The 15,977-nt window shown below is 47.1% G+C and overlaps 1 protein-coding gene across 5 annotated transcripts in view; it reads left to right on the forward strand.

Moving 5' to 3' along the window:
• CREB5 (cAMP responsive element binding protein 5) overlaps positions 1–15,977 on the forward strand; it is a 417,870-nt gene that overhangs the window by 281,980 nt on the left and 119,913 nt on the right. The window contains exon 1 of one of the 5 annotated variants that reach the window (XM_047850981.1): positions 7,711–7,759. The exons of the other annotated variants lie outside the window; for them this stretch is intronic. Coding sequence (XP_047706937.1) covers positions 7,713–7,759 — 47 coding nt within the window. The 5' untranslated portion in view covers positions 7,711–7,712. Of the gene's footprint in view, positions 1–7,710; positions 7,760–15,977 lie in introns of those variants that run through there. 5 annotated transcript variants of the gene reach the window in all.

The raw sequence follows: 15,977 nt of genomic DNA on the forward strand, positions 1-15,977 counted from the left end.
TATGAAAGTGTCCTGTGATCCTTCTCTTAAAGTTTAAAGCTAAATTTCAGCACACGGCAAGACTGACTGCACTTCTCTACTTGAGAGTCTGGTGTCAGGACAGACCCCGCCGTCGTGCCTGAGCCTACGAGGGGCCATAGAACCTGGACGTGGGCTTGGAAACCAAAATATAACGTCAGCAGTTTTCTCTTTCATTTATTCCCTCTTATCAAAACCAACTTTGTAACTCAGGGGCTCTGTTCATAAAAACATAGATAATTTCATTTGGAAGGCCCAAGAGCTTCATGCTTGGGGTTCAAAAAAAATTCTTCTTATCCCCTCCGGGCACAAATGTCGGAGGGCTTGCACTGCTTGCAAACCCTCCGAGTAAATCAGTGCTGGGGAGCCTCTCTGCTCAGAGGACCGGGAGGTCAGTTACTAAATACACACAGAGCCCTGCAGCAGGAGTCTCTGGGAAGAAAAACGCAACCGCTGACTCCTGACTTTAAGCCTTCCCTTTTATTTTTAATATGCTCAAAACCTCTTCAAATTCATTCTTACTTTTGTAGGGTTTTTTTTGAAAATTTATTTAAAGATGTCTCATAATGAAAATCACCAGTAGAGTGTATTTTCAGGGATATCATCCAAACAAGTATAATTTTTTTTCAGAAAGCCCTTTTGTGCAACTGCAAAGTATTTGGGGGCAGATATTCAGACTGAAGACACTCCAATACTGTGAATTTATAATATGCAAGGGAATACCATTGTTCACTGAGTGTGAAAGTCCCCACGGACTGCTTTTCCAGACATGAATACTCGGCAAAAGAGGCTCGGGTTCTGGCAGGCACACGGTTTCCCCCACGTGAAATGAGGAAACCCACCAAGAAGCAAGGACCCTGGCCGCCAGCAGCGTGCGGTCGCTGGGAGACCAACAGGTATTCACTTTGCAGCGTGAGTTCAGCATGGCCCCTGATGAGATTTCACGAAGGTGCTGGAGCCCAGGGGATTGGTGAGAGGCAGGCAACACCATCCTCTCACCTGAGAGGGGTGACCACCTGCATTTCTAACTCTTTGAGGTTATGCCATAAAAAGGCTTCATTCTTCTCTGCCTCTACTCCAGGCCTCCTCCTTCGGTAAATCTCTCTGATCAGAATCCTGAAGCTGGAAAGACCCCCCCCCCCCGCCTTTTCCCATCCTGATCACCAGGACCCAGCACGCTGCTTCCTTCTGCCCACACAGATTAGCCAGCTCACGAGGAACATCTGGGTCGTGGAAGGTGTTAGTGCACTGAGGGGTCACAGTCACATCCCTGACTTTGGCATCAGGCAACTTTTAGCTTAATTCTCAGCTCCACTGGGGTTTGTAGACAGGTTACTAAATCCTGAGTCAGTTTCTTCCTAATATGGGGATAATGGGAGTGCCTACTTCATAGTGCATAGTGGGTATGGAGAGGATGAAAAGAACTCACGTCTGTGGGGCATCTAACATAATGCACGGCACAGAATGTGCTCCATGAATGTTGGCTACTGATGAATAATATGTATGCATATATTCACATATATGTGAGTTTCTATGTATGTATCCATGCATGTATGTATAATATAGAAGTGTGTATACTCATGTGTCTACACTCATGTATTCATATGCACGTATACATATGTCAGTAAGACATATATGATAGCTACAGAACGAGGAAAAATGTATCAATTTCCATAAATTCTAACAATGGATAGAGAAGGCCATAATCTTCGCGTTTCACACAGAAAACAAATAGAGTGGGGGAAGAATAGAACAGCAAGCTAAAGGACAGGACATTGAAAGGGAAAGACTGGCGACAGGTGACACTTCCAAGGAAAAGCCCAGTCCGTTGCAGGCACCACCTCTCTTCCCCACAGCTGGCCAGATAGACCTAGAGGTTCCCCCCCCCCCTTATCATTTCGCTAGTCCTCCTGATGCTCAGGAAGGACGCAGAGTAGTAAATTTCACCCCTGGGGCCCAGACGAGGAGAGGCAAGTGGGGCCCCTACAGCTCAACATCTGAGCAAGGGTCGTAATGCTGACCCGCACGTGCACAGCCCCAAGAGGAAGCACCTCCTTAAATTTTGAACCCTGTGCACCGTACCAGCTTCACCCTACACTGGCCCGGTCACCACACCTTGTCCAAGGGACCGGGGGGAATTTGGTAGATTACCTTTCTGAACCAAGGTTATCCACAGAGCCCGTGGTAGAGGCCTCTTTCTGTCACTTCCTTTGCTGGTCCACGTCTCCCAAGTGGGACTGCTCCTCAGCCAGTCCCGGTCTGCTATTATGTGCCGTATCCCAGCCACACTCAACACCCAACATGAATTCACTGCAGTCTGGCAACACCGGCAGGCTCTGATCCTGTCTATACCTTTACCTACAAATTTCTGACCTCCTGTCCTCCGCCACTCTTTGGTGTGTGCCTTGACTTGTAGGGACTGCTGGTTAGAGCCGACACCACCATTGCTTTGGAGATGAATGAGTCCTGGTGGAAGTCTCCCTTTCCTGAGGGCACTTCAGCGCCCTGACCTCTGGGAGAATATTCGGTCCCCTTACCTCAAGTTTCAGTTCCCCTGGATGCTTCACATAGGAAACTGGAGAAAACAGTCATAGCGTCAGCTGCTCCGATACAAAACTTCAGGGTACCCATTCTGGCATCGCGGCCATGTGGAATCAGGAAAAGGGGAGCAAAAAGGATCTAGGCCCTTCAAGAAGGAATGGCATAGTGCAGGGATAGAGAAAGGCAACCAGAACATTTCCTAGGATTTTTCTTATGATTCTAGGTTTTCCAGTTTCCAGATCTCCAGGAAGCCACAGAAAAAGATCTAAGGATGCAAAAGGGAAAGAGGACTTTGGGGGAGGGGAGATATTCAGGGAAGACAGAACAGCCTATGCTGCCAACACACTCCTAGGCCAGTCACATTTCTTGAGGACCTACTATGTGTGAGTCAGGCACTTGCTAGGTGCTCAGGATGCTGGGATGGGTAAGCCCAGTTCCTGCCCTGAAGAAGCTAGTGTCTCGTGAGGAAGACAGGCATGGAAAAAGGTACTTTCCGTAACTGGCTTGTTGCTGGAATAGAATATCGTCCAGGATGCCATGGGAAACTAGAGAAACGGACAGTCCTACCCCAGTGTGATAGTCTGGCAAGGCGTTTGTGGAGAAAGTAATGCCTGAGCCGAGGAGCATATTCATTCATTCACCGTTCATTTATTCAACAAATATTCATTGGGCATCAATGGCCTTTCAGACGCTGTGGTAAGTTTGAATGATACAAATGACATATACTTTTGGGTTTTTTTAAATGACATATATGTTTTAAAGATGGAGAAGTTAGGGGAAACTGCTATGAGTAGGCAGTATCAGTGATAATATTTTAGAGCTGATCGAAGGGCTCTCATCATCTCTCTATACCCACCCCTAAGTTCCTGATGCCTCCACCATTAGAAATGCATTCCTTTGTCCGAGCCACATTTAACATTGCCACTTCAGAACTTTACAAGTAGGTCTGGCCACAGCACAGGGCAGCAACTTGCCTGAGAGGACTTGGTGCCGGGCCTGGGTTGCAGGGGTTGCGGTAGGTACAAGACAAAAGTAACCAAGGGTGGCCCAGTCTCTTTTTCTTCCAGGGAGTGCTAGGAGCTGGCTTAGCAGGCCCAGCCATCTAAACCAGCCGATCCAGCTAGCACAGAGTTAGGATGCATGCTTCACAGGTTCACCCAGACAGCCCCTCAGCTCAGTCCACTGTGAAAACACGGGACACCCAAGTTGAAGGGAATGCTGAATGACACCACGTGGGTGTGCAGTGGTCTGTGACCGGAAGGTTCGCTGGAAGCAATTTGCAAAGGAGGCCTTAGAAAACCACCTGGATGGTTATTGTAAATTAAAAAAGGAAGAGATGCCACTTTTTTCTGAATAATTTTTAATACTAGGTTTATGGCTGGGTACATGTGATAGTCATTACAGCTTATTTAACTCTGAAATTATCTGGCCCCTCAAACTCCCCTGGGACCAAAGGAATCATGGGTCAAATTTTAAAAACAACGTCTGAAAGAAGATGATATGCCTTTCCTTAAGGAGAATGAATTCAAACCTATAAGAGGAAAAAAAAAAAGTCAGCTCTCTCTAGGAAGGATCTCTATCGTTTCTTATATTTGCTGTGTGTTTTCAGGCGTTTGAGCTCAGAAATTCACCCAGGCACACAGTTTACTTTAGTCGGCCCTTGCGCCCTTCAGTCCTGCCATCCAAGCTGCGCCTTTTCTAGCGGGGTTGTTTTGGAGATGGTCCAAATGCATTCTGAACCCTGAGCTCAAATCTCAGAGGCTTCTACTTCTTTGGAGCCGAACATTTCATCAGGAGCTGAGAGTATGGGAGTGAGTTACACAGAACAGCTGCGCGGTACCCACCACCCTCTCCCCAAGGATGACAAGGAAAGGAGGGTGTTGCAAGCATTCCTGAGCAAGCCAGCTAATCTGGAGGCCGAGCCTGCTGGCCGGGAGCTACTCTCAAGAAGGCTCCCGCTGGAATTACAGCATCTCACAAGTCCTATCTGCAAAGTCCTCCTTCTTCCGAAGAGTGGCTAGGACATGGAGGGGGCTGCAGGGGCGGGGGGAGGGAGAGTCAACGAGAGGGCCAGATGGGTGAAAAAGGAAGCTCTGGAGTTGGGGGGAATTTCCTTTTGGGAACAGGATATTCTCTATCATTAGCTGCTCACAGGAAGGAAAATGGGAAAGAAGGGTTTCTTTTCAAGTGGGGAGAAGCCCAGCAGCCAGTGAACATGCCTGATTTGGAATGGCAGGGCCGGGTACTTACGTTTGGACCGGCAAGTGCAAATGTAAATACTCAGACCCCTTTGAACTCTGAAACTGTTTGCAGCTCAGGCCAGCACTCCAGCGAAGTTTTATTGGAATGCCATTGTGTCCTGGCACCTTACTGCTGTAGAGGCATCATCGTCAGGTACAGGGCTCTCAGAGTCTGGCTGGGTTATAGAAGCTCTGAACCCCTTGGTCGCACCACTCACTGATCAGAGGCACACTCACCGTCTTGGAACCTCCCAGCCAGCCCCTTCCTCCTCTTGGCAGAAGCGAAGATGCTGTGTTTCAGAAGTCTGTGCCTGGCTTTGGCCAAAGCTGTCATTCCCTTTGTTACTTACACAGAAAATGTAATCCCTTTATATCATCTTTACCTAGAGCGCAGGGTCCCTTTTACCTATTTTACTGAAAAAAAAAAAAAAAAGGACAGGGACCCTCTTTCTAGCAGCTTCACCCTGCCCCCCATGATGTTGTCTAAGAAAGATCCCAGAAGGAGCATTTTCCCATTGAGGTTACAGGAAGATGGCAGTTTGGAAAACTTCTACCGCATATCCATTTTGAGGTGCCTCAAATAATAATGTAAAGAAAACATTTAAATACGAAAGCTAAGGTGAGGATGGGGCGGGGGGGGGGGGGGGAGGGTGTTGCAGAGAGCAGAGAAGGCAAAAGCAGACTCCTTAGCTTTATATTAACCATCATGGTCAATGGCTCCTGTGAAAGGGAGACGGTAGTTTACATAAAATCTTGTCAACCTACCTCGAAGTGGAAAGAAAGGCTCGTAGGAGTGATTGAAGAGTTTGTTTTATTTATTCCCTGCATCAGAAGAAAAATCAAGAGCTGCTTGGCGAGTCAGACGTAAATGAGTTATACAGGCCACTGACATGGTGGACCAAACTTTATAACAACCACATTTGCCGCTGTCAGGCCACAGGCTTTAGTGGCGCCAGCTGTAATTACGGCTGATCACCTTTAATTCAGAGCTGCCTGCCTTGATAAAGGTGTCACAGCAGCAACTGTGGCATCAGCATCAATTGGGGATGTCATGCTCCAGGCAGACGGCTGGAGAAAGCTCTTCCCCACCCCAGCCCCCAGGGTCAGGCAGACGGCTGGGCAAACCTTGCTTTTTAACTCTTCGCCCTGAGTGCGGCAATATTCCCTGAAGCTGTGATTTAAATTCCAAGGGACTCAGATTAACAGCCCTGTCCCCAGCAGCAGAGATCTTTAATAAACGGAGAGATTTCTCTGAACTGCGGAGTTTAGGAGTTGGGATCCTCTCCGCTTGCCAACAGGAGATGATACAAATGTTTATAGCACCTATTCAGTTCATGGGTCACAAAACCAATGAGAGCCAATAGACTCTGGCAAAAGCTATGATTATTTTTGAAAAAAAAAAAAAAAACAAAAAACACAACCCCAAACCAAAAAAAAAAAAAAAAAAAAAAAACAACAAAACCAAACCAAACCTTGCAACCCCACGCCTTTCTTCTGCTTTTGTGGTATTTAAAAAAAATTCTAGTGAACTTCCCATTTTTTCAAAATCACATTTTTTTCCTCCCTTTTTTAAAGGAGGCATTGAAGGGTGAGAGGAAGATTGAAGGGAGAGAAGGTAGGGTAAAAAAGTTGTGCTGACAAAGCAGCAAGTCTCTGGACTGTTCTAGGTAAAGTCCTGGGCAGAAGTGTGAAGGATAGAATCTGCAGTTAAAAGGGCTTCACTGCTGTTAGCGAAGTGATGTTTGACTCCCCCCATCCCCCACCCCCCACCCCCCTCCCCCCTCCACCACCACCCCAGGCTGGTTTATCCCCACTCTGTAATTAAAGGAGAGACACACATACTGTTTGTTCTCCCTGTATCCTTTTAAACTCACAGACAGCCCCACCTGCACTGGTCCCCCCCCCCATCCCACCCCACCCCCAGCAGGTAGAGGAACGGATAGCTTGTCTTTCATTTTGAGGATGGACGTGCTTTAATTCCCTCTTCCTTGGACAGCTCACCTGAGAGTGGGGTGCTAATCTCAGAAAGACAAGCCTTGTGTTTTGCGACCAGGGAGGGGGGCCTTTTCCCTTCTGCCCAGCACAGGCCGGGGGAGAAGCCACTATGATTTCCCAGTTCTTGATGGCTTCAGACGCAGGCGCGTGTTTGGCCCCAAAGTGGGGCTGCCCTTGCTGACAGGGAGGTCAGATGTGAGAAATCTCTGGAGGGCCGGTGGTTGGCATCCAGTGACAGAAAATCCCATCCAGCTCCAGGAAAAAAAAAAAAAAAAAAAAAAAAAAGGAGCCTTGAGCAATGGAAACCGTGCCACCTGAAGGAAAGCTTGGGCTGGGGACCTGTCTTGGTTGGTCAAGCCCTGTCCTTCCAACCTGATGGTCCACCCACTGGGACTCCACCTCTGCTGGTGTCTCCACTCCTGTTTCCAAACGCGGGGACTTTTTTTTTTCTTTTTTTTTTTTTTTGTAACCAGCATATTGTGTTTAAATCGGAACCAGTGGACCACAGAACCCCCCGGTCCCTCTCTGAGTACGAGGCAGCTGTTGGGCCCTCCCCAGGCAGCACTGTTTCCCCCTCTGTTTACTCGTTTCTAAGGGCAATTGCACCACGAAGGCTCCCTGAGTCTGGAACTCGGCCTGGGGCTGTTTTGGTTACATTGAAGTTTTTGCTTCAGTTCTGCCAGATTTAAATGGTGACTTCACCAGCACTGAGCTAAAAAGGAGAAGGGGGAGGAGGGCGAGCCCAGGAGAAAGAGCGAGCAAGTGAGCGAGCCGGAGGGAGAGAGCCAGAGCTAGGCGCAAGAGAAGGGCCAGCGCATTACATCATCGCTTGGCCTGGAATCAAGTGGGAAGGATATGACTCACTCAGGCTAGTTAAGCTTTGGCTCAAATTCTACACACACTCATTCCAGAGCTCTCATGTTCTGCACCTCAGGAGGGAATTCAGCCTCAGTGATGTCCATGAGGTTTGTTTTTAATTTTATTTTCTTTTTTCCCGATTTTATAGAATTTTTTTTGCCCCTACCACCTTCTTTTCTCCAGTCTTCGTTCCCCCTCCTTCTCTTCTTTTTCTTCCCCTTCTCCCCTTTCTGCCCGTCTTTGTTTCTCCTCTTCTTCCTTCTCCTCTTTCCCCAGCCCCTCCGCTCCTCTTCGCGTCCCGAAGAGGCATTTCTTTTCACTTTGATAAGAGTTTTTGTTCTAGCACAGCGACCTGAATGAGTTGAACCGAGGCCGGGGTTGGGCAAAAAAAAAAAAAAAAAAAAAAAAAAGGCAGAGCAAGCCAGAGCGACAGGAGCAAAGAGGCCACAAATAAAAAGCGAAGCGAGAAAGAGCAAACTCGGGCGAAGTTTCTTTGCGGCGGTGTCGCTCCTAATCGGAGGAGACAGGGAGAGAGTTAAAATGCAGGAACCAATCGCTTCAATGGTGATGTAATGCAAGAACCGCAGGGTAGTTAAGTAATGTGAGAGCAAGGGGGTCAGGGATGCAAAGCATTTACCTGCTCTCAAGGGGTTTTCAGTTTATTATCAATTGCAGTGACTGTAACTGGCTTCAGACTGCAATCTCTAATTATTCACAGACGCCCCTTTTTTATCTTTTATTATTAAAAGTAAAACTATATTACGGTATTTAAAAAAACATGATATTATCACAGCTGTGTATTATTTTCCACCAGGATATTCTCCCTCTCTCTCTCTCTCTCTCTCTCTCTCTCTCTGTGTTTCTTAAATGGCTCAAAACGGTTGTCTTTTCAGAAGGTCGAAGTGAACTGATGGCGTGGGGGGGGGGGGTGCTTTCTGAGTGTAACTGGTGAATTGCAAATGCCTGGAAAAGGATTCGGTGTGGTGTGCTATTGCATTTATTATTAAGAATAGACTGTAGGCTTTTACAGGAATAGATGCCGAACGGCCGAGGTAGCGGCCGTCTTTTGCCCATTATTTCAGCTCCTGTGAACAGCGCCTGTGCGTTTGCCTGAGGATTTTAACTTTCTGTTGTTTTATGTGACAACTTAAGCCAGTGCTATCGCTGGGACTTCTGTGTTCTTGAATTAATTTTAAGGTGATATGCCGGGGTTGTGGGAGAGATGATGAAAACTTCCTGATTGATTTGTCTGGACCCAGCCAGTTAATGTTGGCGAGTCAGGAATTAACACTAAATAAATGGAGAGAAGGGCAGACGATGCTGTTCTTAATGCTTCCAGGATCTTGTGTACCCAGAGAGAGAGACTTATATTTTGAAAATTACTACCACATTTCTGTGTGTGTCATAAAATATATTTAATGCTGTGTTGCACTGCTCAGGCTGAGAACTTTCTGAAACCATCCGGCATCATTGTATAGTTACCAACTGAAGCCCTCTACAACTAGAGACCCGGCCCCCCTGAGAGCAGTCCTGACTCCTGGCTACTCCAAAACTTCTCTTTGCTCATTTCACTGTGATCATCATACAGTGAGATGCATAATGAGGCCTGGGGCATGTATCAGAGAGGTGTTTACGTTTATTTGTTGACTGCATGTTTTGCATATAATTGATCGTGACTTTTTAAGGATCTTCTTCCCTCTCTCCTTTTTTGGGCAGTGATGGAAGGGGCAGGGAAGGTAGAGGTAATTTTTGGAAGCAACAGCATGGTGTGGTGGAGGTCAAGAGGCCTGAGTGCAAATCCTGATGACCTTGAGCAAATCACTTAAAGCATCTGGGCTTCGTTTTGAAATGAGGGAGCAGACAAGGTGGGCTGTAAGCCCCTCCCCCACGTGTGGAACCAATCTGAGATGGTCTCTGAAGTCCCTTCCAGCTGGAAAGTTCTGTGTCTGTGTCTGTGTCCGTGGTCTGTAAAAGTTTTGCTAAAAGGTATTTGGCATAGCCTTTCAGAGGAAAGTACATTTGAATTCAAGATGCATTCGTGCCTTCAATGAATGGAGGAGGGTGAGGAGAAACATGTCTTTCTCCACTTTGAAGATCGTTTTTGGTTTTTGCTTTTTGGCATGATGATTCCTCTTGTGAAAGCCTGGGTTTTCAGATGCTACCTGCAAGGGATCCTCAAAGAGAGATGATTATGTAGGTGAGTCTGTCAGAAAGAGTGACAGAATAGCGAGGGAGAATTCACTGATCCTGCAAGTTTCCCCAAGTTTCCCAGATGCATAAAATGATGCTGAAAGTGCAGCAGACATGTATGTTTCATTCACTCATAGTGATACAGAACAGTATTTGTAATGAATTGACTCCCCCCAAAAGATTACATGACTCTTTGATATGTTTCGGTAATTTTATTTAAAAACATTTTTTTAAGTCTTATTTATTTTGAGAGAGAGAGAGAGAGAGAGAGAGAGAGAGAAGGAGCAGGCAGAGGGGCAGGGAGAGAGAGAGAGAGAGAGAGAGAGAGAGAGAGAGAGAATCCCAAGCAGGTTCTGTGCTGTCAGCCCAGAGCCCAATGGAGGTGGAGGGCTTGATCTCATGAACTGTGAGATCATGACCTGAGCTGAAATCAAGTGTCAGACGCTTAACCGACTGAGCCATCCAGGCTCCCCAAGTTCAGTCATTTTAATGCAAACTCAAGTTTTTAGTTGAGATTTCAGGCTACATTTTAAAGCTTCAGAGAATATGAAAGGCAAAACTTTTGTGCTTCGTAGAAAGTTGATTTTCCCAAACAACATCCCCATTCTTCAGCCAAATTCCAGGGCCGTGGCCTTATTGTAAAGTATTTCTGGACCAGGCTTAATTGTGCATAGGGAGAAGGGCCACAGCTATGCCTATCTGGGGGGAAGAATTATCTGGAGCTGAAACGAAACCACCGGTGAAGGTTATTAGTCATTGTGCAAAGTTTGATGAGTGCCAAATGTGTGCTTGAGACTCTTCAGGAATAAAGAGGGCATGATTTCTTTTTTTAGAGCATTACAATCTCTGTTGACTTGGCTCTGAGTTGTTCACCCATAATCAGAAATGTCCTGCTTACAACTGACAGGGAGACAGGGCAAGGAGCGTGAGCCCAGCCGTGCTCTTGGGTCAGAGGAATATTGTCTCACTTCATCCCCAGGGTGGCCCTAAGAATCAAAGAATCGTCAGCTCCACTGTCTGGAGATTGTTTTGTTTGAAGTTCTTGTTTTGAGTATTATTTTTGTAATTGGCATTTTTATTGAGAGAACTGTTGACTTGTGTGCATTTGTGAGAAGTAATAGTGATCCCACATACCTTTAGCCAGTTGCCCCCAGCGGTGACATCTTACAAAACAATAGTAAATATCACAGCCAGAATATGGACATTGCTGTGATCCACAGCCCTTATTCAGTTTTTCTGGCTTTAATTTGTTTACGTGTGTGTTGTTTTTATCGGTGTGCAAACTATGGGCCAGACGAGCTCTGACCCCTTGAGTTCACGCCACACTAGGTCTATCTCATCATCACTGGCAAACTTTCCACCACCATCACGACTGTTGGGGGCCTCGTGTCAGCACTTGTCAGTGGGGAATCTTGGTGACATTGTCTATGTTTCACCTTCTTTTGGGGCACGGCCTGACTGGCCCCTTTGCTCTCCATAGGGGTCCCTGGGACCATGCCTCACATGTTAGCAGGTGAAGGGGGAGGCAAGGCAAGGCTCTGATGGCACAACAGAAGAGGCACAGCTGTGTTCCCTCTGTATGCAGGCACGGAGCTGAGAAATGCCAACTGTCCATGCCTGAGCTTAACCACAGCCAGTGCTAAATGCCGCATTCTTCCTCTTGCCCTCTCATCTTTGCCCTGCTGGATACATCTCTGGCACCAGGGGTCAAGCATCTACTGATCAGAGAAATAGTGTAGGGTTTCCTGAAAAGAGCACGGCCTTTGGGGTCAAAAGGTGCCTGTGTTCAAATCACTTTTCCACTTACCAGTTGTGTGACTTTGGCAAGCCACTTAAAACCTCACTGTGCCATAGTTTGTATCTTCTGTGTAAAATGAGGGTCACCATGCCTACCATGGGAGTTGGGAGGGGTGGAGATCTCTTTTAAGATCTCACTCACAGCGTGCAGTGGGATCACAGGAAGTCAAGTCTTAGCTCCTACTGCAATGAGAATGGCCGTAAAGGCTTCTCTGGGAGAAGGCTCTGTGCAGGTAACCAACTTCAGACTCTAACTGGGCCGCTTGTTCACACATCACTCAGCCTTCTTCCTTCGCCTGCCTGTCTTCCCTTATGCTCCTTTTTATCCAGAAAAGCAAGCAGGTCTGAGATCATATCAGGTACGAGAGAAGCAAAGGCACCATTCACATTAAAGCGAGGTGAGGACTGACAAATTGCCAGCACCCCGAGTGGAGGGAGAGATGAAAACGGGGGAGGTTGGGGAGAAGACTTACGTCCTCATTCATGCTCAGCTGTGGCTTCGTGAATGGGAAATGAAGTGTAATGGAGGTGAGTGATTTCGCTCCTGAGAGCTGGATTCCATTCCTGGCTTGAATACGGGGTTTAGATCTGAGTGCCGTATGGGTGCAGTGTGTATCTTGAGAGTTGGGTGAGGCTGCTTAAGCTTGCTGCCTCCCCTCATGTATCTTCTCTGGTGGTCAAATGGCGTTTGGGGACCGAAGAGAAGGGGATTTCAAAGGTGGCAAGTGGAAAAGTACTGTGATGGCGAGGTTCGTGGAATCATGTAGCGGTAATGGGGCTCAAAACGTTACCTCCGGGGCTCCATTCGAGGATCCCCGAGTCTATGCTAGAAATGGGGCCCAGGCTGTTTCAAGTTGTGTGATAAAAATGTCTTCTCACATTTTATTTAGTTAAGTGTTGGTCAGGAAGGCCAGGTCATTAAGAGGCAGAGATTAGTATGGACTGATGAGAGAGAATGAGCACTGTCATGTGCCTGATAGAAAGTGGGATAGTCAACTCTGGAACTGCACTTAAAACAAAAACAAAAAAAGAAGCGGGGTCCCTGGGTGGCTCAGCGGGGTAAGCACCCAAATTCGGCTCAGGTCCTGATCTCGTGGTCCGCGAATTCGAGCCCCGCGTCGGGCTCTGTGCTGACAGCTCAGAGCCTGGAGCCTGCTTTAGATTCTCTGTCTCCCTTTCACTCTGTCCACCCCCCACCTACCCACGCTCTGTCTCTCTCTCTCAAAAATAAATAAACATAAAAAAAAAAAGGAAGCAGTGGTTTGAACACTGGCTTCTGTTTTCTGCTCCCTTTTTGTCTGGTTTACATGGGCCTTTGACCTTTGGAGGGGACTCCTTTGCACTGGACTGCAGAAAGGTGTGAGTGCAAGTACCTGAATGAGTGATCATAGTCCAGGGATGTGGGGAATAGCTGAGAGGAGGAAGGAAAATGAGTGGCATTGATAAGGGTGGGTGAAGCCAATCAAAATTCTGTGGTCTACATTTGTGTGTGATTTGTAAACAGTCTTTCCTAGTCTTCTTAGAGAGTACCACCAGTGCTTAGAGATTTATGTATTTCATGAGTCTCCGTTGCAACAAACCGGGTTCCCTGGCTACTTACATCCCTGAAAACTGAAATTGACCTGCCTTAGAACTCCAAAGCCCACTACATAGTACAGATACACTTTATAACAAGTCCATACATCTTTCTTCTTGCACTTACGCTGGCAAGAAAGCTTATTTAATGACTGATGGAGCAACACTGTCCCCAAGAAGAATTAATCAATAGTCCGCAGTCATTATGGAGAGCGTGACAGTAGTTCTACAACAGACGAAGCCCATCCAGCTATCAGCGAAGTCTTCCTTTCCTCCACAGAATACCAAAAGTTGAATTCTACCTTATGTATGATTTCTTTCTTTGGCGTCTGAATGACTGCAATAGAACTGGATGTGTCCAAAAAAACAAAGCCTGGAAAAAATAATAATAAGGCTCCAAATGAATGCCAAGGTATCTGTTAATGCACAGACTCAATCACTCATCTTAATGGGAGATGGAAATAAGGCCAACGGGCTGTGTTACATAAGCTGGAATGCCTACCATGAGTTGCTGTGTTTTAGGAGCCCGTGGACTTTTTTTTTTTTTCCTTTTAAATCAAAGATCTTTGAAGAATTGAAGTCCTATTGAGCTGGACATGTGCTGATATGGCCAAGCTGGCCTCGTCTAGCCTGTGGACCTCTTGGTGGCCCCCCTGGCTTTGCCACTCTGCCCTCGGTGGGGTCCATGTTACTGCTAAGGGAAGGTCTGTGAAGCAAGCTCTTGTCAGAGGTGGAACCCGTTGATTCGAAATCTGATACGGCCCATGTGATTGTGCCCTGAATTGTGTTGGAGTCAGATCTGTGTTCCAACTCTGGCTTTGCCACTTGCTAGCTATGTGACTGTTGACAGTCTGTTGAAAGTTTTGAGCCACATTTACTTCATCTACGAGACAGAGTCCATGAATTGGTGACTATAAAGCACTCAGCATAGTAGATGTTCAGTAAATGTTAGTTATTTAATAATGGGACCAAATGGGACCAGTTGACATTTTTGGAAGTCTGGATGATGACACATTTGGGGCATCAGTAAGGTAAAGAGAAATGCTGTCATTCAGCAGTTCCTTCCCCGACAGGTAAACTGAGTCACAGAAGGCGGGTGAGACTGTGAGCAGTAGGAGAGGGGAGAGGAGAGTCCTATTGTGGACCCTGTTCTGTGTCACCAGACCTCTTCACTGGCCAGAAAATGAGGTCTCAGATCTCTCTGTAAAGCAGTTTATTTCAGTGCCAAGAAGAGGCAGTTCTTACCCACTCCCCCCCCCCGCCCCCACCCCCCACCTTTATCTAGTTAAGTAGTAGGTTTCTTTTTTAGATGGCATAAAGCAGGTTTCCTTTTGCATCTGTGTCTTCTTAACCTTCTTATTTGTTTGAATACTTCAGTCAGCTCAGCCGCAGTGCAATAAAAGGCTGATCTTCTTTAATTCCTCGGGAATTAATCATAATAACAGCAATTATGATAAACCCATTTAGTGTAAATGTAGATGTAAATTACTCTCGCGTTGCATTTTCGCCTTCCCTTTGCTCTCAGGCAGTATCCACCCTTACACGATTGCACAGTGGCCTCTCTGTAGCCACACCATTTTTCTGAATTCCCTTCTTGACCTAGCTTGGAACATGGCTGCTTTCTGGCCTCTTCCTTCCATCCTGGGCAACGAGGAAGCTTCAGTGTACAGGTCACAGGGGACGTCAGCTCGTTAGGCTTCCCTCTCACCATCCAGAACTTCTTAGCGGTAGAATAGTAATCCCATAATTCTAAATGCATCGATAAGGCAGGAACCCTAGAGATCCTTCAGCGGAACCGTTCATTTTATAGATTCAGAAATCGAGGCCACCTGAAGATGTGGTGAATTATCCAGTATCCATACAGCAGAGAGATGAATTATCGTAAAGCTATTTGGTGGCAGGGCCAGGGCCTGGCTCGGATGCAGTGAGAAACACATGTCTGCCCCGCCAGGCTATTGGGTTTCCCAGTGCCAAGAGCTCCATCTTCTTGCTCAAGCGTATGCTTTTCGGGCGTCTTTTGAGTTCTGGCTCCTGGGGAGGATGTGGTGGGAGAGAGCAAAGAAAGACTCAGATGAGCAGGGGCACAGGGGAGACCAACCAGCTGGCTTCGAGAAGCTCAGAGTCATTCAGGCACCTAGCAGTATAGTGACTCCACCCTCTGGTCTGGAGGGAGGGACGGGGAAATAAATGGACAAGATAGCTCGCTTTCCACCTCCGGCCAAAAGCTCCCTGGTGTCTCGTTAGTGGGTGGGGCGTGCTGTCCCTGGGCCATAAATGAAATGGGGTAACCGTCCAGGAGTCTGGCTCTCTGCTTCCCACCACTCTCGCCTTCCTCCCTCTCCCTGCACCAGCCCTCACTGCACTGAGTGCGTGTCTGATGAGGACAGAGTTTGGAATCCGCCCCAGAACCAGCACCCACCCACCTGCAGGATGTGACCTCTGGGCTCAGAAACTCGCTGCTTCCTCCCTCTTCCTGCCCACCTAGGGACCGGTTTTAGACCACAATTCCCAACACAACCCACTTCACACTTTAATCCCAAAGAGACTCAGGCACTCTGTGACCACAGAAAACTTGTCACTTCATTACAATTCTGAAAAAGAAAAAAGAGAGAGAGAGAGAGAGCAAAGGGTAATTCATAGTTGTTTTAATGACTTTGCATCCTTTCCCATGGAGGCAGCTTTCAGCTGTTAGGCACAAAGGATGCCAGCTCTGACATCTCACAGTGTGACGGGGGCAGCGTTTTTCATAATGCTTTATCACAA

Source organism: Prionailurus viverrinus, chromosome A2 (assembly GCF_022837055.1).
Source record: "Prionailurus viverrinus isolate Anna chromosome A2, UM_Priviv_1.0, whole genome shotgun sequence".
Taxonomy (NCBI): Eukaryota; Metazoa; Chordata; class Mammalia; order Carnivora; family Felidae; genus Prionailurus; species Prionailurus viverrinus.